At 41.6% G+C, this 19,207-nt stretch overlaps 1 protein-coding gene across 4 annotated transcripts in view; it reads left to right on the top strand.

Annotated features, from left to right (window-relative positions):
• The window catches only part of LOC142588352 (ribonuclease Oy-like), a 42,445-nt gene that overhangs the window by 20,754 nt on the left and 2,484 nt on the right, over window positions 1–19,207 (top strand). For 2 of the 4 annotated variants that reach the window (XM_075699980.1, XM_075699981.1), the window contains 6 exons: window positions 9,037–9,083; window positions 12,902–12,971; window positions 13,665–13,729; window positions 14,876–14,989; window positions 16,294–16,342; window positions 16,438–16,509. In XM_075699980.1, the coding sequence (XP_075556095.1) occupies window positions 9,037–9,083; window positions 12,902–12,971; window positions 13,665–13,729; window positions 14,876–14,989; window positions 16,294–16,342; window positions 16,438–16,509 (417 nt within the window). Of the gene's footprint in view, window positions 1–978; window positions 1,102–9,036; window positions 9,084–12,901; window positions 12,972–13,664; window positions 13,730–14,875; window positions 14,990–16,293; window positions 16,343–16,437; window positions 16,510–19,207 lie in introns of all 4 variants that reach the window. The other 2 variants (XM_075699984.1, XM_075699983.1) reach the window with 2 other exon arrangements.

Below are 19,207 nucleotides of genomic sequence, written 5' to 3'. Positions count from 1 at the left end.
CTGGGCAAACCTCCAAGCTTACATAACAATGATATCGATAGTGAGGATAGCCAGGTGATAAGTGTTACTACAGTTACAGCACATCCCAAAGTGAGCTTTATTGAGAATAAATGTCCCCTGAACAGCAAATGAGCAATACTTGCACCACAAATGCCCAAACAGTTTATCTCAGTCTAAATGAAAGAGCCTTCCTGCTCATAGGGGTGTTTGCTGGGGGAGGGGGTAGAGGCGCTTGCCCCCCGCTCCTATAAGTGGAGGGGGGGAAATATGCCATTTCACCCCTTCCCCTTACTTTTGCACGCAGGAACTTTAGGCTGCATGCTGGAAACTCCAACAAAACCACACCTGAAGCTAAATTTTCTTTCTTAATAGCGTGGCCTTGTAAGTAATACTTTTCTTTACTATGTATCCCCTGCTTGGGCAGTGAGGATTGTCTTTTGTGCCTCCTCAGGACGCACTGTAGCCGATGACATGTAGGGTTTGCCATACGTGCTCATGTTTTTGAGTACGCCTGGCTCTGAGCAGTTCAAACCCTTACAAATGTCTGCTTGCACTACTTGCAACATGTCCAGTATCTTGGGGCTGCTGTATCCGTATTTGAAAACACAGTCAGCTTGCTATACTTAACCTGCAGGTGAAGGGGAGGTCTGGATAAAGTTTTATAATCAGCCGCACCAAATGTCTGGTGGGCCTTAAGGCATTAAATTGTTGGATTATCAAATGCAGGAACTGTTGCATCTCCATCCAGAGGTAGCCTACATAGTGTTGCAGTCACTGTATCTTATCACCATCAAAATTCTAATGAAACCTCTTACAGGTATAACTGTCAAATTTCACTGTGTTATCATGACTTATCGTAGATGTGTGTGAAAATGGCCTTGGTCAAAGGTTCATAGCCATTTCACTACCACTAGAACACTGACTTCAATTTTTTCTAAAGGCATGTGCCACTTCTGACTTTGTCGATTTTATTTCCAGGCTGTCTCTAAATAAGAGCCACACCGCTACCTGTTTCCTGGCAGGAGCAAAAACAGGAGATATTTCATATTTTGTAGAAATCAGGGCCACTTTTTGGCATCATGTATGGAAACTTTGAACTGTGTGAGTGGTTTATGTGCTGTGAATATAGTTCCTGACTGCTCGCTTTCTTGCAATATTTATGCGTTATACACTGCATTTTGTTGTTTTCCCCTGGTATCCTCGGTAAGCTATCCGGGGCACAGTGTTTATATCTATTCAAAGTACAAAGCAGTGTTGTGAGTGATGAGCAATAGGTGTTTATTCTGCATGGGTTCATTGCAGCCTTTGTAGAAAATTATTCGTAAAAGCATTCCAGGGTGTCATGTTACCACTAATTGACATATTTCCCGGACTCCTAGAACAACAGCACCAGATACAAACTTCAAATTTGAAGTTCAAGATGTGTTGCAAATTTGCTTCATGTGCATGGTCACCATATGAGGAGTACGTTATCAGCGTGATGGAAGCTGTTCAGAATAGTGCAGGCAGATTCATCTCGCGTAAGTATGAGGGTTGATCCAGGAATAAGGTTCCTAGAGAGCTCTAGCCACACGTGAAGGTGCAAGGCAAAATTTGGCAACGCTGCTGCATGCGGCTGTTCCCCCACTCTCGATTCCCCCTGGCCGCGCATCGTTGCACCGCTCATTCTTGGCTCAGCAGCCCTCCGATATGGATGCTCCCATTGTTGGTCCCGCCAAGTGCGAGATTTGTTCCATAATTCGCTTTTTGCATGCCAAAGGGATTCCACCCGTAGATATTCATAATCAGTTGACAGAAGTGAATGGCAACAAGTGTATGTCCATTCGGCACATCCAAAAGTGGTGCAGGGAGTTCAGTGCCAGTTGGAAGGAAGTCCACGATGAAAAATGGAGTTAAAGGCCGTCAGTTTCAGAGGTGGTTATCAATATGGTCCAATGCGAAGTGCTTCAAAACAGGAGGATCACCATCTGTGAACTTGTTGCTTAGATTCCTGGGAGTTCTTATGGTACAGTAAAAAGAGGGGTATCACAAGTGTTGTGCTCGATGGGCACAGCAGCTGTTGACATCAGACTGCCTTGACTGTGCTCACCAGTTTCTTCAAAAGTTTCAAGACAATAAGGAAGGATTGTTGGACTCCATTGTTACAGGAGAGGAAACGTGGGTGTTTCATTTCCCTCCCAAAACGAAACAAAAATCCAGACAGTGGCATCATCCAGAGTCACCAGTCGCAAAGAAGTGCAAAGAAACTCCTTCTGCTGGCAAAGTCATGGCCAGTGTTTTTTGGTATCGTAAGGGGATACTGCTGATCAGTTTCATGGAATGTGGGACAACAATCAACTCAGGCAAGCTATCCAGAACCACCGGCGAGGACAACTGGCAGCCGGTGTAACGCTGCTTCACGACAACGCCCGACCTCACGTCTCCCGTCAAACCCAGGAAATTTTGACAAACTTTGAGTCGACTGTCATGCCCCACTCACCATACAATCCAGACCTTGTGCCTAAGGATTATCACTCGTTCCCCAAGTTAAAGGAACATTTGAGTGGCCAACACTTCAGGAGCAACGATGAAGTCAACAGGTGAAACGCTTCCTCAATGGGTTGGCGGTGAAGTTCTACAACATTGCGATACAGAAATTGGAGCACAGTCTATAAACATGCATAGAAAAAGATGGCGATTATGTAGAAAAATAGAGCAAAGTTTCATCATTCCAATGATGTAAATTTCTATGAGAATAAACAGAGTGTTGTCTATTTCTAAAATTGATGGGAACCTTACTTTTGGATCAACCCTCGTACAACCATATTCCTTGCATTACCCAAATAAAAAAAAGATACTTGAGTCATTAGAAACTGGCCACAACATCGCTCTACTCTGTCTCTTTCACAGGTACATTTATGTCAATAAATCTCACCGTGTGCCAATTCATGCACCTGTGCCTTCACAACATGCTCGGTTTGATGTGCATACATGATGAAACGCAGGCATTTAACTCGTCATCACTGCCTCGCACTATTGCACATTGGAACAGTCTTCTAGACCACATCGCATCAATGTGAAACAGCAAAACTTTTCATGATAACCTGAATAAGCTGTTTTATAACACTGTAAAATGATGTTCCATAGTACTGTTTGTAACCTTTGTTCTGTTCCTTTTTATTTGATGGTAACATTTTTCCGTTCTGTACAAACTGTTACCCCCCTTACTCTATGCTCGTCAGTGGGCCTGTAAGGCATTATGAATAAGTAGGGAGTACTACTTCCAACTGAATTTATTGTGCAAGAAAACCTCGTGTATAAGCATTCACCATTCATAGCTGCAGTGCATGCGTCAGAAAACATTTCACATCTAGATATCTGACTCTCACCATTGTCCATCGAGGCTTAGACAACAATATAAGTTTTTAGTTCTCTTTACCTGCCTTAAAATACTTCAATGTCATTACTTCACACTTATCAGAACTTCAGTACTTTGTGCCCACTACAGTTTTCTTTATTTATTTATTTATTTATTTATTTATTTATTTATTTATTTATTTCGTATTACTTATTATGGCTGTACTTTCTACTGCACGCCTTGCGAAGGAGGTCCCATTACAGTCTGGCTTCTCGATCGCCTCCTGTATATCGCTATCATGCAAGCTTACAGTACATTAATAAACTTGATTCCAATACAGTGGGGCACAGTCACTAATCATCAGTCACCAACCAATTCACAATAACATATGAAAGTGACACTGTGCTGATTATCTGGGCAAACCCCCAAGCTTACATGACAATGATATTGATAGTGAGGATAGCCAGGTGATAAGTGTTACTACAGTTGCAACATATCATAAAGTGAGCTTTATCAAGGAGAAATACCTTCCGAGCAGCAGATGAGCAATATTTGCACCACAAATGCTCAAATAGTTTATCGCTGCCTAGATGAAAAAGCCTTCCTGCTGATAAGCGTGTTCACATGGGGGGGGGGGGTAAATATGTCCATATGCGCCCCCCCCCCCCACTTCTGAAAGCGGGCACTTTTGGCTGCATATGGGAAGTCCAACAAAACTATAGCTGAAGCTAAATTTCCTTTTTTAATAGCCACGCCACGTAAGTAATGCTTTCTTTATTATCTATCCCATGCTTGGGCGACGAGAATTGTCTTTTGCGCCCCCATGGGACGTGCTGTAGCAGACAACGCATGGGATTCGCCATACACGCTCGTGTTACGCAGCAGGCCTGGCTCTGGGCAGTTCCCGCCCTAACAAATGTCTGCTTATGCTACTTGTAACATAGTCGATCTTTCTGGACCACTAAATCTGTATTTGAAACACAGTCAGCTTGCTATATTTGACGTGCGTGTGAGGGGAAGTCCAGATAAAGATTTATAATCAGCCGCGCCAAATGATTGGTGTGCCTTACAGCATGAAATTGGACAATCAAATGCAGGAACTATTGAGTCTCCATCCAGAGGTAGCCTACAAAGCATTGCAGTCTTATTGTCCTATCAGCATCAAAATTCTTATCAAGCTTCTTACAGGTATAAATGTTGAATTTCATCGTATTATCATAAGTTATCGTAGATGTGTTTGTGAAAACGGACTTGATCAAAGTTCAGAGCCACTTCAATAGCAATAGAACACTGACTTAAATTTTTTTCTATAGGCACGTGTCACTTCTGACTGTTCATTTCATTATGAGGCTGTTTCTCAATAAGAGCTGCACTACTGCTTTCTGCGGCAGGAGCGAAAACGGGAGATATTTCATATCTTGAAGGAATTAGGGCTACTTTTTGGTGACATGTACCGAAAATTTGAACTGTGTAGGTTGCTTATGTGCTCTGAAAAGAGTTTCTGACTACTTTCTTTCTCCAAATTGTTATGCATTATGCACAGCATTTAGTTGTTTTCCCCTGGTATCTTTGGTAAACTATGTGGAGCACGGTGTTTCTGTTTATTGAAATAGGAAGCAATGTTCCGAGCAATGAGCGATAAATGTTTATTCTGTGTAGGTTAAATATGGCTGTTGCAGAAAGTTACTCATGGAAGCATTCCAGGGTGTCATGCTACTGCTAATTGACTTATTTCCCAGACTCCTAAAACAATAGCACTATATACAAACTTGAAATTCCGTGAAAATACAGAAAATTGTAAGCGCAATGAATTGCGAAACTTTCACTTTCCTGCTTTTAATTCCAGTGTCGTATATGATTACTAAACCCTTGTTTTTCCATGTGTTTTCGTGCATTGTACGAGATGCATAGTTTGTTTCTCCATTGTCCTCGATGAGCTAAACAAGGCAGTATTGTTTATATCTGGGGAAACTTAGGGCATGGTATGGGCAATGTGTAGGCAATGTTCTAAATGAGTGGGTGAAATGCACTTTTTCCAATAGAATACGCATGTAAGTGGTTCATAGTGTTATTAGCCTGTTTCACGAGCGGTGTAAGACTTAGCTGGCATAATGACAACTACAAGAGGTCAAATTTTTTAACATAGGGAGCAATACGCCACATTTATACGTGATGATAAATGCGTGTTGATCGAATGCCACCTTAAAAAATTGTAATCAAACATTCAAATGTATCACACTGCTGTTATTAGCTAGGTTTCCAAGTTTGATGACCCTTTTTGCGAAGCAATTTGTTCTAGAGAAACGAGATGGCACTTGTGGCAGCGCACCACACGTGGCCTCAGCGACAGGGCACGAATGCGAAACCATTACCACTTCTACCTTGCTTCTGTGCCATCAGCTGTCGGAAATGCACCTGTGTTTTCGCTGACACACTGTGCTCCACTCACGTTGGATTGAATTATGCGCATTGAAGACGTGTGCAGTAGTTGGTTGCAAAAATAGTGACTGGCATAATAAGGAATAGAATGAATCTGTGTGGCCAAGTTCATGGACCGCTGCTACAACTGTCTGTACGTGTTAATGGTATTCGAGTTGTACAGCTTCCCTTGGGGATACAGAAATTTGCTCATCCGCCAGCATTCTATTGCTAACCTTCAAAGAATGAGCTTCAGCCCAGAAATGTCGGCAGGAATGAGTACTACTCATTAAATAATGGAAAAGGAAGTAGCACCGCTTTCTGTCATAATAAGTTTCACGCACAGTATCTACACACATCTACATAAACTGGCATGGAAACTTATGCCCACTCTATTGCCAACATGTCAGGAAAAGTTGACAGTCACATTATATGCTAAACAGGATGAAGGCAAAAGCCTGTGTGCTCACAAGACATTCATTAAATTACTTTACATTCTTACAGGCAACAACACATTTTAATGTGTTGTTACCTTCTATTACTTATTTTCTCCCACCAAGGGGCGTGGGTTCGAGTGCCTTAATTAACTATATCTTAATTAATTGTGCCTTAATTAACAACAAAGTTGTAGGTTCGACTACCACCAAAGGTTGAGTGTCTTAATTAACCCAACCTTAAGTAACAGTGCCTTAAATAACTTCATCATATTTAACACCCAATGTTGTGGGTTCAACTCCTACTGAAGTTCGAGGGTTCGAGTGCAGTAATGAACTATATCTTAATGAACTGTGCCTTAACTGATTTTGCCATAACTAACACCAAAGGTCATGGGTTCAGCTCCCACCAAAGGTAGAGGGTTTGATCCCCAGTTTTGGTGAATTTTGGTGGCAAAACGCCAATAAATGACTGTCTACACCAATGACGCACAAACGCACAAAAGCTTAATGTTTCATGACAGTCCACAAGAGTAAGCGCATTACTAGCAATAATACATCTTTGCTACAAGATATTACAATATACAAAACAGCTACATATCGTGCCTCGTGTGCAGCAAGAACAAATCTATCAGAACTGAGCACACTTGATAGTGATTAGGCAGAAAATAATTACTGACTGCACCAAGGAACCTTACTGAGTTGGGAACATGACAGGCTGCTGCTTCAAATATCGCCATACAAAGAATGAAGATCAAAACACACTAATCCTGTTTCAATTCATGAGCAGAAAGTTTGGATAGCTTGGAGTATATATTTAGCCCCACTTTCAGAACAAGCACCATCTACGCTGCTCGCACCATTTGGTCATAGCTTAATCAGCTCCTAAAGCACTTTTGCATGTTCTCTCAAGCTGTGGCCAAAGCTTTGTGTTGTCCATCCAGTCACCATCTACGAAATCTTCCGAAACAGGGGTTTGCTAAGCCGCACCATCAGCATACACATCCATTGAAACATGGAAGCAATGGAGGCAGTTGAGGAAAGCAATGGACATGTCACCACATGATCAAACATGGGCAGCGCCCACGGGATCGCCGCAGAAAGGGTCAATGTTCACCTTGTGTCCTCACTGAACTAAAGGAGGTAGCTTCATTACGTTTGGTGACTGTAAGGACAAGGTAAGGTAATGGGTGATGTGCAGGTTAAGTTCAAAATAGATAGGTAATTGGGGCTCTCGCAATAAATTAATGTATGTGAGTCCTCTAGAGTTACAAGCGTGTCTAACGAGCAAGGCAGAATTTAGCCCTCTCCCCTGGCATAACTGTAAAAGCCACCAAGACCAAATTGAGCAAAAATTGGTTGTAGGCTATGAAAACGCTGTGCGCAACGTTAAATACAGTTGGATACGATGCAGCCTTTTTCAAAAATATGTTATTCAAGTGTTAGAGCATGTGACATGGCTCCTACCAGCTATGCGTCCCAGCTTCCTGACATAGCTGTAGGTTACAGCAGGTTTATACTTCATAAAAAGGGGAGGGAAGTCATGGTAAGTGCAATGTGCAACAAAATGTTTATGTTCTTGGTCCAGTTAGAAGCGTTGCAAATAATTACTGAGCAGTCATTCCCCCCCCCCCTTTTCATATGTCATAAGATGTTCCTAGTTAGTTTCATCAATGTCCTCAGTGAACAAAGCACTTTGTTTATATTTGGTGAAAATAAAGGGCATGTTATAGGCAATATGTCTAGTAAACTTCAAAGACAGGGGACTAATCATGGCATTTGCAATAAATTATGCAATTATGCATGCAAGCAATCCGGTGCTTCATGAAGGTGTTTTACGAATAAAGCAGAATTTATCCCGCTGCCCTGGGAGAACTGTGGACCCAACTGATATCAAATCTAGCGGAAATTGAGGGGGGGGGGGGGGAGATGAAGGCAGGGAGAACACCGTGGTAAATGTAAAGGCGAAGTAATGTGTGTTGACGAATTACTGGCGTTTTAAAAATTCCCAGCAATAAATGCTCCAAAGCATTACATGCAGGCAAGATTTAAAATGGAAAAGCCATATACGGACAACTTTTTAAGGTATATGATGTAATTACAGTAAACTGAAACATTTATTGCAACTGTCCGAAAGAAACAGCTTCGCTGGAAATTAGGTTGTCATTCTCCAAATTCACATACATGATCTGCTGTCTTTTCTTCTTTTGAATATTAAAAGTAATCTATGTTGATATCACTTTTTAAAATATGTGATATAGTTACAGGAAACTGGAACTTTTATGGCAACTGTTCGAAAGAAACAGCTTCACTAGAGGTTGTCATTCTCCAAGGTCACTCACATCTGCTGTCTTTTCTTGTGAATATTGCAAATCATTTATGCTGATTGTACTTCATTGCGTGTAACCTCGACAATACAATTACCTAAACTAGCGATATACTCTACACTTATACACCAAGTACACTTCTTTGTTTAATTATTTAAATAGTTTGTAGCAAGTGTGCATGTTTTATGTGTCCTGTACTGTTGCTACTGGGCAGGATCAGGGACATCTGTCAAACGCTCATAGTCCATTGTCCCTGCATCATCATGCGATTTTATATAGTTGAAATAAATGCAAATTCGAATTATGTTTCGGGCCCTCATGGTTCACCATGCGTGATTGATAAATAGGGCTATGTCTTAAGTATAAAATAACTGACAGGCTATATATATGTGTACACATACAGAGAGAGAAGGGGGGATCAGATCCCCACACGAGGAATAGTTGGTACATCACTGTTCCTGCTACATTCCAATCGTCTTATCTGACCTCGCTTTCTGTTCTGGTCCTGTGCACTATGCAGTGCATCAAGGAGAATAAAAGAAGTTTTTGGACTTTACACGGACTTTGGTAAGTATCTTCGTAATTCTCACAATAAAGCCATACTTTAGAAGGAAGCCTTAGCTCGGTCGCTCCTACCTATATACATGGGAATGGAGAAAGTGTTTCTTGACAACCATTGCACTGGTGCTGTTGAAGTTTGTTGTATTTAAAAGAAATTAAGATCTGGTGACTTTAGGAAATGGGTTTTTCTTTATTTAGGCTACCAATATTTTTAAAAAGTTATTGAAATTGAAAAGTTATTAAAAAGCTCAAGTGTCAAGTTTGCAACTAACTCGCCAATAAAGAATGCTATAAGGTCTAAAGCAGAGAACGCTGATGCATTGTACCACTGCTCCGAAATATACCCTTAATTTGTGAGTAGTACTTTTACAAAAACCCTTGTAATCATAGTAACAATTTACCATAGGCTGTAAACTTGCATATGAAGTTTACAGAACTGCAATACCTATTTTTTGTGCAAAGTTAGGGATGTAATGTTTCTACTTCCTGCAGTCTGTAAAGTTGAGCTTTCTCTCTTAAATACAACAAATTTCATTCAGATCGGTTCAGTAGTTGTCAAATGACATCATTCCAGCATTGCATATGTATTTGGACATGGAAACTGAGTTAGGCCTTCGGAAAGGCTTTCTCTTACATCAAGTTAGAGTGATGGAGTAGTGCTCCAAATTTCCAGAGCACCTCTTTACTGACAGCAGAATTCTTGTCACTGAAAAATTGATGTTGATTTAATAAATTGGTGCCCCCCATGGTTTCCTATACGTACACTGATGGAAATGACACCAGAGTTCTGTTGTATGCATGAGAATGTTGGGATGTGCTGGCTTCAGATTAGCATCTTTCTCGAAGAGCCAACACACCATGAAAGTGCATCTGGCAAACGGCATTCCATCTGTCACAATGATCAAACAATGCGTAAAATCTTTTCTTTGTTTCTGTATTAATACAAATTAACCTCAATATAACGATCCCAGATGTAACGAAGTAAATCAACAATTTTTCTCACCAATATCAGCTAGCAATAAATACAGTAGAACCTCGTTCATACGTTCTTTTTGGGGGGGGGGGGGGCACGCTAGAAAAACGGTACTAACCGGGAAAACGTACGATCGGAAGTAAATTAAAAAAAATGACTCGAATATTGTTGACCTCTACGTGATGCGAAGCGTCGCGCAGATTTTTGCGGCATGAGACGTCGACACGCGTCGAGCTGGTGGTGCTCGGCGACCCGAGACGCGTTTTCTGATTTTCCTATTTCGTGGTGTTTTAAGAGGGCGACGGGAAATCGAAACGAGATCGAGCTCGCGGGCGACGCCGAAGCGAAACGTGGTGCCCACATCGCTCTGCCTGCAGCAGGGAACGGCGGCGCGTTTGTATTATCACCTACTAAAAGCGTGCAGTACGCTACCACTGGCACTACGCACCACGCGCTGTGAAACAGATAGGTGGTGAAGATGCTTATCGCAGTAGGTGTGGCGGCGATAGCTGTGATAGCGATAGCTGTGTCTGTGCGCGACGGCACGGGCAGAGATTTGCTAGTACCAGAATAAGAAAGTGTGCGCGCCGGCGTATTCACGTGAGACGGACCACTAAACTGTTTTTTTTTTTTTTCTTTTAACAGCGAAGCTGTTTATGGACTAGGTTCTGGCGGATCTAGTCTCCGTGGACATATACCAACTATCTTTAAAACGTGGACCGCTCCCGAAGATAGTGCAATGCCGGGCCGACCCACTGCGAAGGTGAAGCAGGCGTTAAGCACTCCCCACGTAGGCCGATCCCGAAGATAGTGCAATGCCGGGCCGACCCACTGCGAAGGTGAAGCAGGCGTTAAGCACTCCCCACGTAGGCCGATCCCGAAGATAGTGCAATGCCGTTCCGACCCACGGCGAAGGTGCAGTTCGCCAGTAAGGGGCCCAGATTTACAATCACAGCTTCGCTGATCATCCTTCTTCACGCAGCGGAAAGGCACAGAATTTTTTTTTCAGCTGCGCCAAACTTTTTAATGATTGCCTATGGCAGATAGCACAATTTTAACCCTTGATATAAATTGCTCGATGAGGTGGTCATCACTTTTACGAGAAATCAAAATGTTCAATTGAATAATCAGCGTACTTACGCTAATTAACTTGTTATTTACTTTACGTCACATATGTTAATCTACGAATTATAGCCGCCTAGTTCGCACGGCGTATCCACTTCGAACGAATTCTCTGGACAGCAGTTTTCAAAGTGTCCATCGAAATGAATTGGTGTTGCAGTTACTTTTGTGCTTTTTTTTTATTTACTTAATCGGTTTCGTAAAAAGTAACTGGAACGCCAGTGAATTTCGTCGGACACATTGAAAATTAATATCTCGGAATTGGTGCTATCCAGAGAATTTGTTTCAAGCGGATACGCCGTGCGAACTCAGCTGCTATAATGCGTAGATTGAAATATGTGGTGAAGTAATTAACTAAAACGTACGTAACGGGAACATATCGACGAGGTTCCACTAACAAATATTGGGTATAACGAAGTTATTTTCATGCTGGATGCGATTCCTTATAACGTGTTTTGGCTGTATTAAAGAACGCTTTTTATTAAAGCATAAGAAATTGTCTTCGGTTGTAGAATTATACCAAACCTGAACAGCACCAGTTGGCCAGTAAAGTTGGAGAAATGGTGACAAGGTCTGCATTCACTACTGTACATCAGTTTTAATTGTATGTCCTTGTTTCCTTTGTTTACTTGTTGTACTATATGAGCTTAAACTTCATTGAAAGATGTGGTATGGGGGAACCAAAATATTTCATGTATATTTCATTTTAAGAAAGCTCTGTTTGCACAGCCTTGACCACATTATGTTTTCGGCCAAGCCATGTCTGAGGCAAGCCGAGCGTGTCCGTGTCACGGCGTTGACATTGCAGCACACCACTTGTTGGGAAAATCACTTAGAGAATGACATCAGATTTTTCTCTAGGTAATGTTTGAGGAAACGTTATGCCGCCACAATTGTTAAACTATAGAGCCAGCTCCTAATGAGAATTCATGGCACATTTCTAACAGATGAATAGCAGTAGTCAACCACTGATTAATAAGATTATGGCATTTAAACCTAAAATAAAGTGCACTTTTTTATTTTATTTTTTCGCAATATTTTCCTGTGGAACTCATTTGTGCTGTCCCTTCATGTCGATGCTATTTGCAGAAGTGTGGTGCCCTCTGGCTTACCAAGGCAGTAGTGCCCAGCATGTTAGTTCTGAGGCCACTAATACAGTGCACGAGTCCCACTGTGCTGAAGTGTGGATGGTGTATCTTCATCTGTTTTCTTGAGCAGTCTGCTGTATTCAATCACAATATTCCCACCTGCTAAGTCATCTCATAGTTCTGAGTGATTTTCAGGGGCATTATCACTCTAGCTATACTCGGCTGTTTTTTGCTCCCTTAAGGCACTTGATTCTTTTTTAACTGTGTAAACATCTCGAATAATGCATTACAAGGTCAGGACCAATTGGTAACGAACTCATTAAAGAACTATTCATTGCATCTACTGCAAGTACACAGCCTAAAATTGGACATTTCTACAGTCTATTTACATGTGCAATGAATATTATTTAAAAAGCTTTTGTCAGCAATTTACTGGAAGTTATATGAAGAGTAGAAGTGATGATGTAATAATTAGCTACTTGTGCAATTAATACTAGCCTGCAATTTGCAGCGATAGTGAAAAACCGTAAAACATTATTATTTGGATAACTGTAATGTCTCTACAGCGTGGAACTCAAATTATTGCCTTGTGGTGATGATAATAATAATACTATGATAATAATTTTCTCCCTGCATTGCAGGCCTTCTGCAAACACCTCAAGTCCGGAGTTTTGCAACAAAACACTTCGTTACAATGCGACAGTTCTCACGGTGAGGATTCGTCTGCTTGTATCGAATCTGTTCATTAAGCGTAGTGTAGACAAGCACAAATGGGATGGACATCACATGTTCTTACTCAAAGCAAACCTTATTTATGAGGTCACGCACATGTACATTCCATTCTTATATGCAGAGCCAGCAAGCCTAATAATATATGCTTTCAAAATCCAGTCTGCATGGAGAAGCAACAATATGGAAAGCCACATTAAAAATCTGGTTAACCCTGTAATGCTCAAACATAGTTCCACATCGAGGAAAGTTGGAACCATTTGTTTACCTTTATTTCTGGCCATGAAGATTGCAATTTTATTTTATTTGAGTCAAAAATTAATTAGTACCGTAATTCATTATTGGCATGGATTTCTTACTACAGCTGAACTATTGGCACAACTTAAAGCTTTTTTCAGCACATGAAACTGCTATAGGCTTGTGTGACGTTTCCTGTGTGCAAGTCAGAATTTTTATTAACCAAGACGAGTGTAGCTTATATGATACATTGGGCATTACAGGGTTAATCTAGAAAGTTGATTCATTTTTGTTTACTGCATAGTCAAGGATCACACAATTTCTGCTTTACGCACATAAGCACCTGTCCTGTACCTCTAGAGCTTGTCTGTCTGTGCTGCTGTCATTTGCATGGTATTGTTAATTCTTGGTGCCTGCAATAATCTCTTGTAATTGCAGCCCCTGGTACCTCTGCTTGACCTGTATTGGCCATCTTTGACCAGTACCAACAACAATGTATTTTGGTGAGTATTAATTTTGTAAGAAACTGCTTGTTTGTGTGGAAAAATAAATACATCTAACATTTCGCTATAACAAAACTATGAGACTAAATTTATGCAATCATCAGTAGTTTGCACTCCTTTGTAATATTCAGTCATTTATGAGACCTTTGATGGAGGGCACAGAAAAGCCGCCAATTGTGCTATGTTATTTATGGCTGTTTACCAAACATTTATTTAATTTCACTTCAAAGCTGATTTAATTGCAGTTTTCACGTGGTTCTAATAAAACACCATGTTTGTGAATGACATAATTCCACATTATTGCCAGTTCTGCAGAAATATTAAACTTTTAATATCAGAAGCATAGTGCTTTAGGAAAAACTTGCACATGCTTTGAAGAATATCAAGCAAGCATCTTCTCTGCATGCTTAAGTTAAAATTTTCCCAGCAGCATTCCGTATAATAACTGGCAGACAGCATTGGTCATATTTTTTTAATATCCATTTTTCTGGATGATCTAAGTAGAAAAAATTATTTGTGCTGTATGAGTAAATTATCGTTGCACAATACTGAAAAAAAAACCTATTACTGTGATATGAGGCTTGGTAAGGCTGGAAAAAACTAAAGACTAGAGGCACCGCTGCCTTGAAGCTACCACGCTAGTTTGCTGCGACGTCATGGATTTCAACACAGTTCGCTCGGGCCTAATTAATTTTCTATCGGTATAGAAGCACTACATTGTATTCTGAATGAGCTTGGCAAGTTTTACGAACTTTTACTGCACCTGCAACAGCCAAAACATAGACAAATACTTAGAAATCCATTACACTGATGTACCAGCACAAAGTTAAAAAAATTAAACTTTGACCTTCAATTTCTCTTCTCATAATCAACACATTAGCACAAAATTGACAAAAATCGAGTTCTGAGGGTACAATCTAACAATTTAAACTGATTTATTTTTTCTCTTTATTGTCCATTTAATGAAGCAAGGTGAGGCAACTCAGTGTACACATATCAATTATCTCATTTATTTCCTTTGAGCTACTTTTTTGCACAACGAAATACTTTAGCCATTAGCTCTGTTTAGATCAGTGCACTGGCAGCAAGCTAATGCCCCCATCTTATTTGTGTCTGTTCTCTCTTTCTCCTCCCTCTTTCCTGCAGGAAACATGAATGGCAAAAGCATGGCACGTGTGCCACCGTTGTGCCCCAGTTGGATGGACTGTACAACTTCTTCAACTCAACACTGAGCCTATATCTGCAGTACAATATTACCGAGTGAGTTTCATGCGAAAACGCTCGTTCACTGCCAGCACAGCCGTTTCCCAAAGTTGCAGCCAAAAAAAAAAATGTTTTCTTTTGCAGTTTTGCTTAGAGTAAAAAGCAGTCAAAGAGATGGCTAGCTGAAGCTTACACACAGCAGCACTCCTAGTTTCTCTTCTTTTTTTTTTTTTTCCTCCCTTCTTTTAAATTTGGGGCAGCACTCGTGCCTCGTGCATATCGCACTTGCGGTAAACATTCACACTGGCACGTAGAGAGGCTGGCCTCGAACATACCGTGTTTACTCGATGCTGACGTGCCCTCGATTATAATGCACCCCCAATTTGGACGGCCAAAAATGATAACTGCAGTGTTCTTGATCGACCGTACGCCTTTTTTAATTTCTTTTTCAGATGGTTAAGTAAAAGATAATAATGCCAATTTGTTCCAATAAAATTTATTGCATCCCAGCTACAGTGGACTGGGTGTCACTTATCACTGTCAGAGGTTCAACTCCCCAAAGCATCTTACATTCAGTGTCCTCTACGGCATTTCAGATACTACATTTCCTAAACGTATTGCAGACCATGGTAGCCTAAAGAACTTAGAGCAGGCACAAAGCTACCAATGTAATTACAGCTGCAGCAACGTATACTGCAGCTGCAAATGCCTTGGTAGCTTAGTAAACATATATAAGATTGATCAACAAATTTTTAATGCCAGTGCCAGTATTAGTTCACACTTTGGTCTAATGCGTAGATAACGTTTTAGTAAACTTTTTTTTATATGTGTGTGCATATCACATTCAAGTAAATCCAGTAGATGGCTAAACCGGTACGAACGAAGGTTAGGTAGCCCATTCCTGCAGCTTGCTATTCATGCTATCTGCACAACCATCATTGCTGCTCAATTTTCACTTTAAATTTTGGTGAAAACATTCTCTTTTGACTGAACAAACGCTTTCTCTGCCTAATTTTACTGGTCCCGAGTGCTATAAACTACAAGAATGGTATTCTTATACTCAAAATGAAGAATGTTGACACAATTTTTCTGGAACAGAAAGCAATTTACTGCACCCACCACGAATACAGCAGAGTTAAACAGAGTTTGAAGGACATCATATAATTAATTAAGACATCAAGGAAGCCAAGGGTGTGCACCTTAGCACTGGCAGTACAACAGTGTTAATCATCCATTGCTGCAGAGAGAAGTGAAATGAAGTGAAGAGAGCATTGGCAAGCCACTGAAATAAAAACACTAATGGAAATTGCTTTGCAAGTCCTGAGCCTTATAAATTGAGCATATGTCATTGTCTGTTCCAGGTATCTACTGAACAGTGGTGTAGTGCCAACCTCTAAAAAAACGTACCAGGTAAGGTGGTTGTGTTGAATACTACTGTGTATGCCCATCAGATTCTGAGCACACTTGTAAATATTTTGACCCCCTTTCTTGTGTTTTGCTTGCAGCTACAAACAATTAAAGATGCTCTGCACGATGATATCAAAGAGGCAGCTAATTTTGTGTGCTACTCAAACAGGGTAAGCCTTTGATTTTGTTACAATATTGCGCACCGACAAGAGATTGGCAGCTGTGTCAGTGAACTTGATTCAATGATTTTTTGTATGTGGGCAACTTTCTTCCTTAATCGCAAACAGACATCTCGTAAATCCTTTATTTTTTACACTTCTTTCTCCAACTAACCATGTCATATGCCATGACACGAGTGTTCATTTTGACAACTCTTGCACTTTCTTCTAGTTCGATAACACTCATGTCTCGCATAAAGATTACGTCTTGCAGTATCTTCTGTATAGTAAACATATGTAGCTCATCAGGAATAAGTGAGATATTTCTGTCATCTTCAATCCAGGCACTCAAAAAAATTAGTTTAAGGAGCTGAGTGGATCTGTGACTTCATTTGCCTGCCCCCTTGCCCTAGCTTTCTGCATTTTTTTATTAAATTTTACTTTTGACAGATGGAAGCCCTGTTCACTTGAGTAGCTGAGCTTAGTTTGACCGTTAATTCTATCCTGACCAAAGGTTCCGGCCGGCACCCATGCATATCTATGGAACTAAAGTTTCGTTATTTAAACCCTAAAATTGGCATTCACTGAATAATACCAACTTGACCAGCCATCATGCACTCGCCTGACCCCTATGATGAGCTCAATAGTGATCCCTTTAGTGGCAGCATGTCTCAGAGGAACTTAGGGGACAGCGAACAGGCGTGAAAAAAATTACGTAGAAAATGCCTATTTTCGCCTTGTCCAAGGAAGGTTTTCAAGCAATAACGGTAGCCCACCGATGTCCGATTACTGTATTTACCCAATTCTAATGCGCGTCTTCCCCCCGCCCCCCTGGAAAATTGGGCCAAAAATTTCCTGTGCAGCGCAATCTGATACAAAACCAATACTTACACTCAATCTTCACAGCCTTTCCAGCACGCGTGCGGGAAACTGCACATGTCGCACACTGGTGCACAAATTTCGGTTTACACTGGGTCCGCACGAGCAAAGTAAATCTAAATTTGTACACCTTTGTGCAACATCCGCAGTTTGCCGCACATCCGCACGTACGCGGAAGGTTGTGCGGATTGAGCCCCAACACGGCTGTATTGCGGCGAAGCCGACTTAGCTAGGAAACCGGCCGCCATTGTTCAACACTTATTAGACCCTTTCCCAGTTTTCTTGGTAAAAAAATTGGGTGTGCATTAGATTTCAACTTTATCGTCATCTCTATTTTTCTACATTGGACTCGTAGAAAGTGGGCGCGCATTTCATTCGGGTGTGTGTTAGAATCGGACAAATACTGCGAAATGAATCAGCTCTGTTTTAACGTTAAATTCGACCCGCTGGATAATTCGACCAATTTCGCCAGTCCCCGTCAGGATCGAATTAACGAAAGTTTACTTTTATACTAGTCACATAGACGCGTTTCAAAAGCTTCGACCTGTGCGTACCAGCCACAGCGCGCGCAGCGAAAGAAAACGCTGCTTATGTACCATCGGAGAACAGGGTCCGCAACTAGCACGGTTCCAACGCGCGGGTTATGAAGTAACCTTGCGGTACTGCCGGAAGCTGGGAATGTGCGCGTGTTATGCTCCTGGTCCAGTAACGCTGCACGCCTCGGAAACGGCGTCGTTGCGTTCGCTATGCAACAGACTTCTACCCACGGTGTAAGCAAAACTATTTTGACACCGTGCTTCTACCACACCAGTTAAAACTCTGCCAAGAGCTGTGCGTAGCGGGCGCGAGTTGTAAAAATTTCGTTCGGCTTCCGGACATTCATGCAGTTGCGCACGGACTAAACAGCACTACGCATATAAAAGACCAAGAAAGGAACGTACGGACGAACCCGTTCTTCTGTTTCGCACCGGAAAGGCTTCCCGAGATTCACGCTCGGTGCAAACAAGCAACAGCCGACACTGCAGAAACGTAAAACGATACTTCACCTGCAGACATTGGGGTTTCCGCTTGCACGCGTTGTTGTAGTGTGCGGTGTGCTTCGACAGCTTGTCGGGTGGCAGACGGTAATCAAAATCGTCGCACACTCATCCATGCACGCGATGCTGACGGCGCGAATGACGCCCATCGTTGAACTGGCCCTCGCATCTTTTTCTTTTTAGTTCGACTGAGCTAGTCACGAGTCTGCGCTCTGCGATGAAGCGGCAAGCAGTTCGATCACCTGGTTCCACCCCCCGCTTTCCCGGCGTGAATCATTTCCTCGGCGTTGTAAACAAACGCGTCCGCGTTCCTACCGTAACGTCGGCCGTTGCCGCAAGCAGCGGAGTCATGTAAACGCTGGCTGCCTTGTAGAAATTTGAAACTACCCGCCGATAAAAGGCGGGGGAGGGGGTGGCGAAATGGAGGGAAGAAGAAATGACCTTCAGTGTTGCCAGGCGCATTTAAAAATATCGTCTCGCTAGTTTCGATTTTACAACTTGCAAAGGTAGCGCGATTTTTGTCATTTATCAGGTTTGTGTGCTATTCGTAGCTCTTGTCAGCTTCCATTCTCTTTTTCTTTCTGATTTGCTGGGCTGGCCTCGTTTAAAATTAGAAAAAGGAAGTTTCACACTGTGGCTTATACTAGAAAGATAAGCCTGCTTCCAATCCCCCCCCCCCCAACTCGCTTTTTTTTTTTTTGTCTTTATAATTATTCTTTATAATCGTGAAAATGCAGGCCGCGTATGATTGGGGCAGCGTGTTTGCCTTGCGTTTGATATCCTGTGGCCAAAGT

This window comes from Dermacentor variabilis, chromosome 7, assembly GCF_050947875.1.
Source record: "Dermacentor variabilis isolate Ectoservices chromosome 7, ASM5094787v1, whole genome shotgun sequence".
Classification (NCBI taxonomy): Eukaryota; Metazoa; Arthropoda; class Arachnida; order Ixodida; family Ixodidae; genus Dermacentor; species Dermacentor variabilis.
Note: the sequence above shows the minus strand (reverse complement) of the source record. Positions and strands in the feature narration are given on the sequence as shown.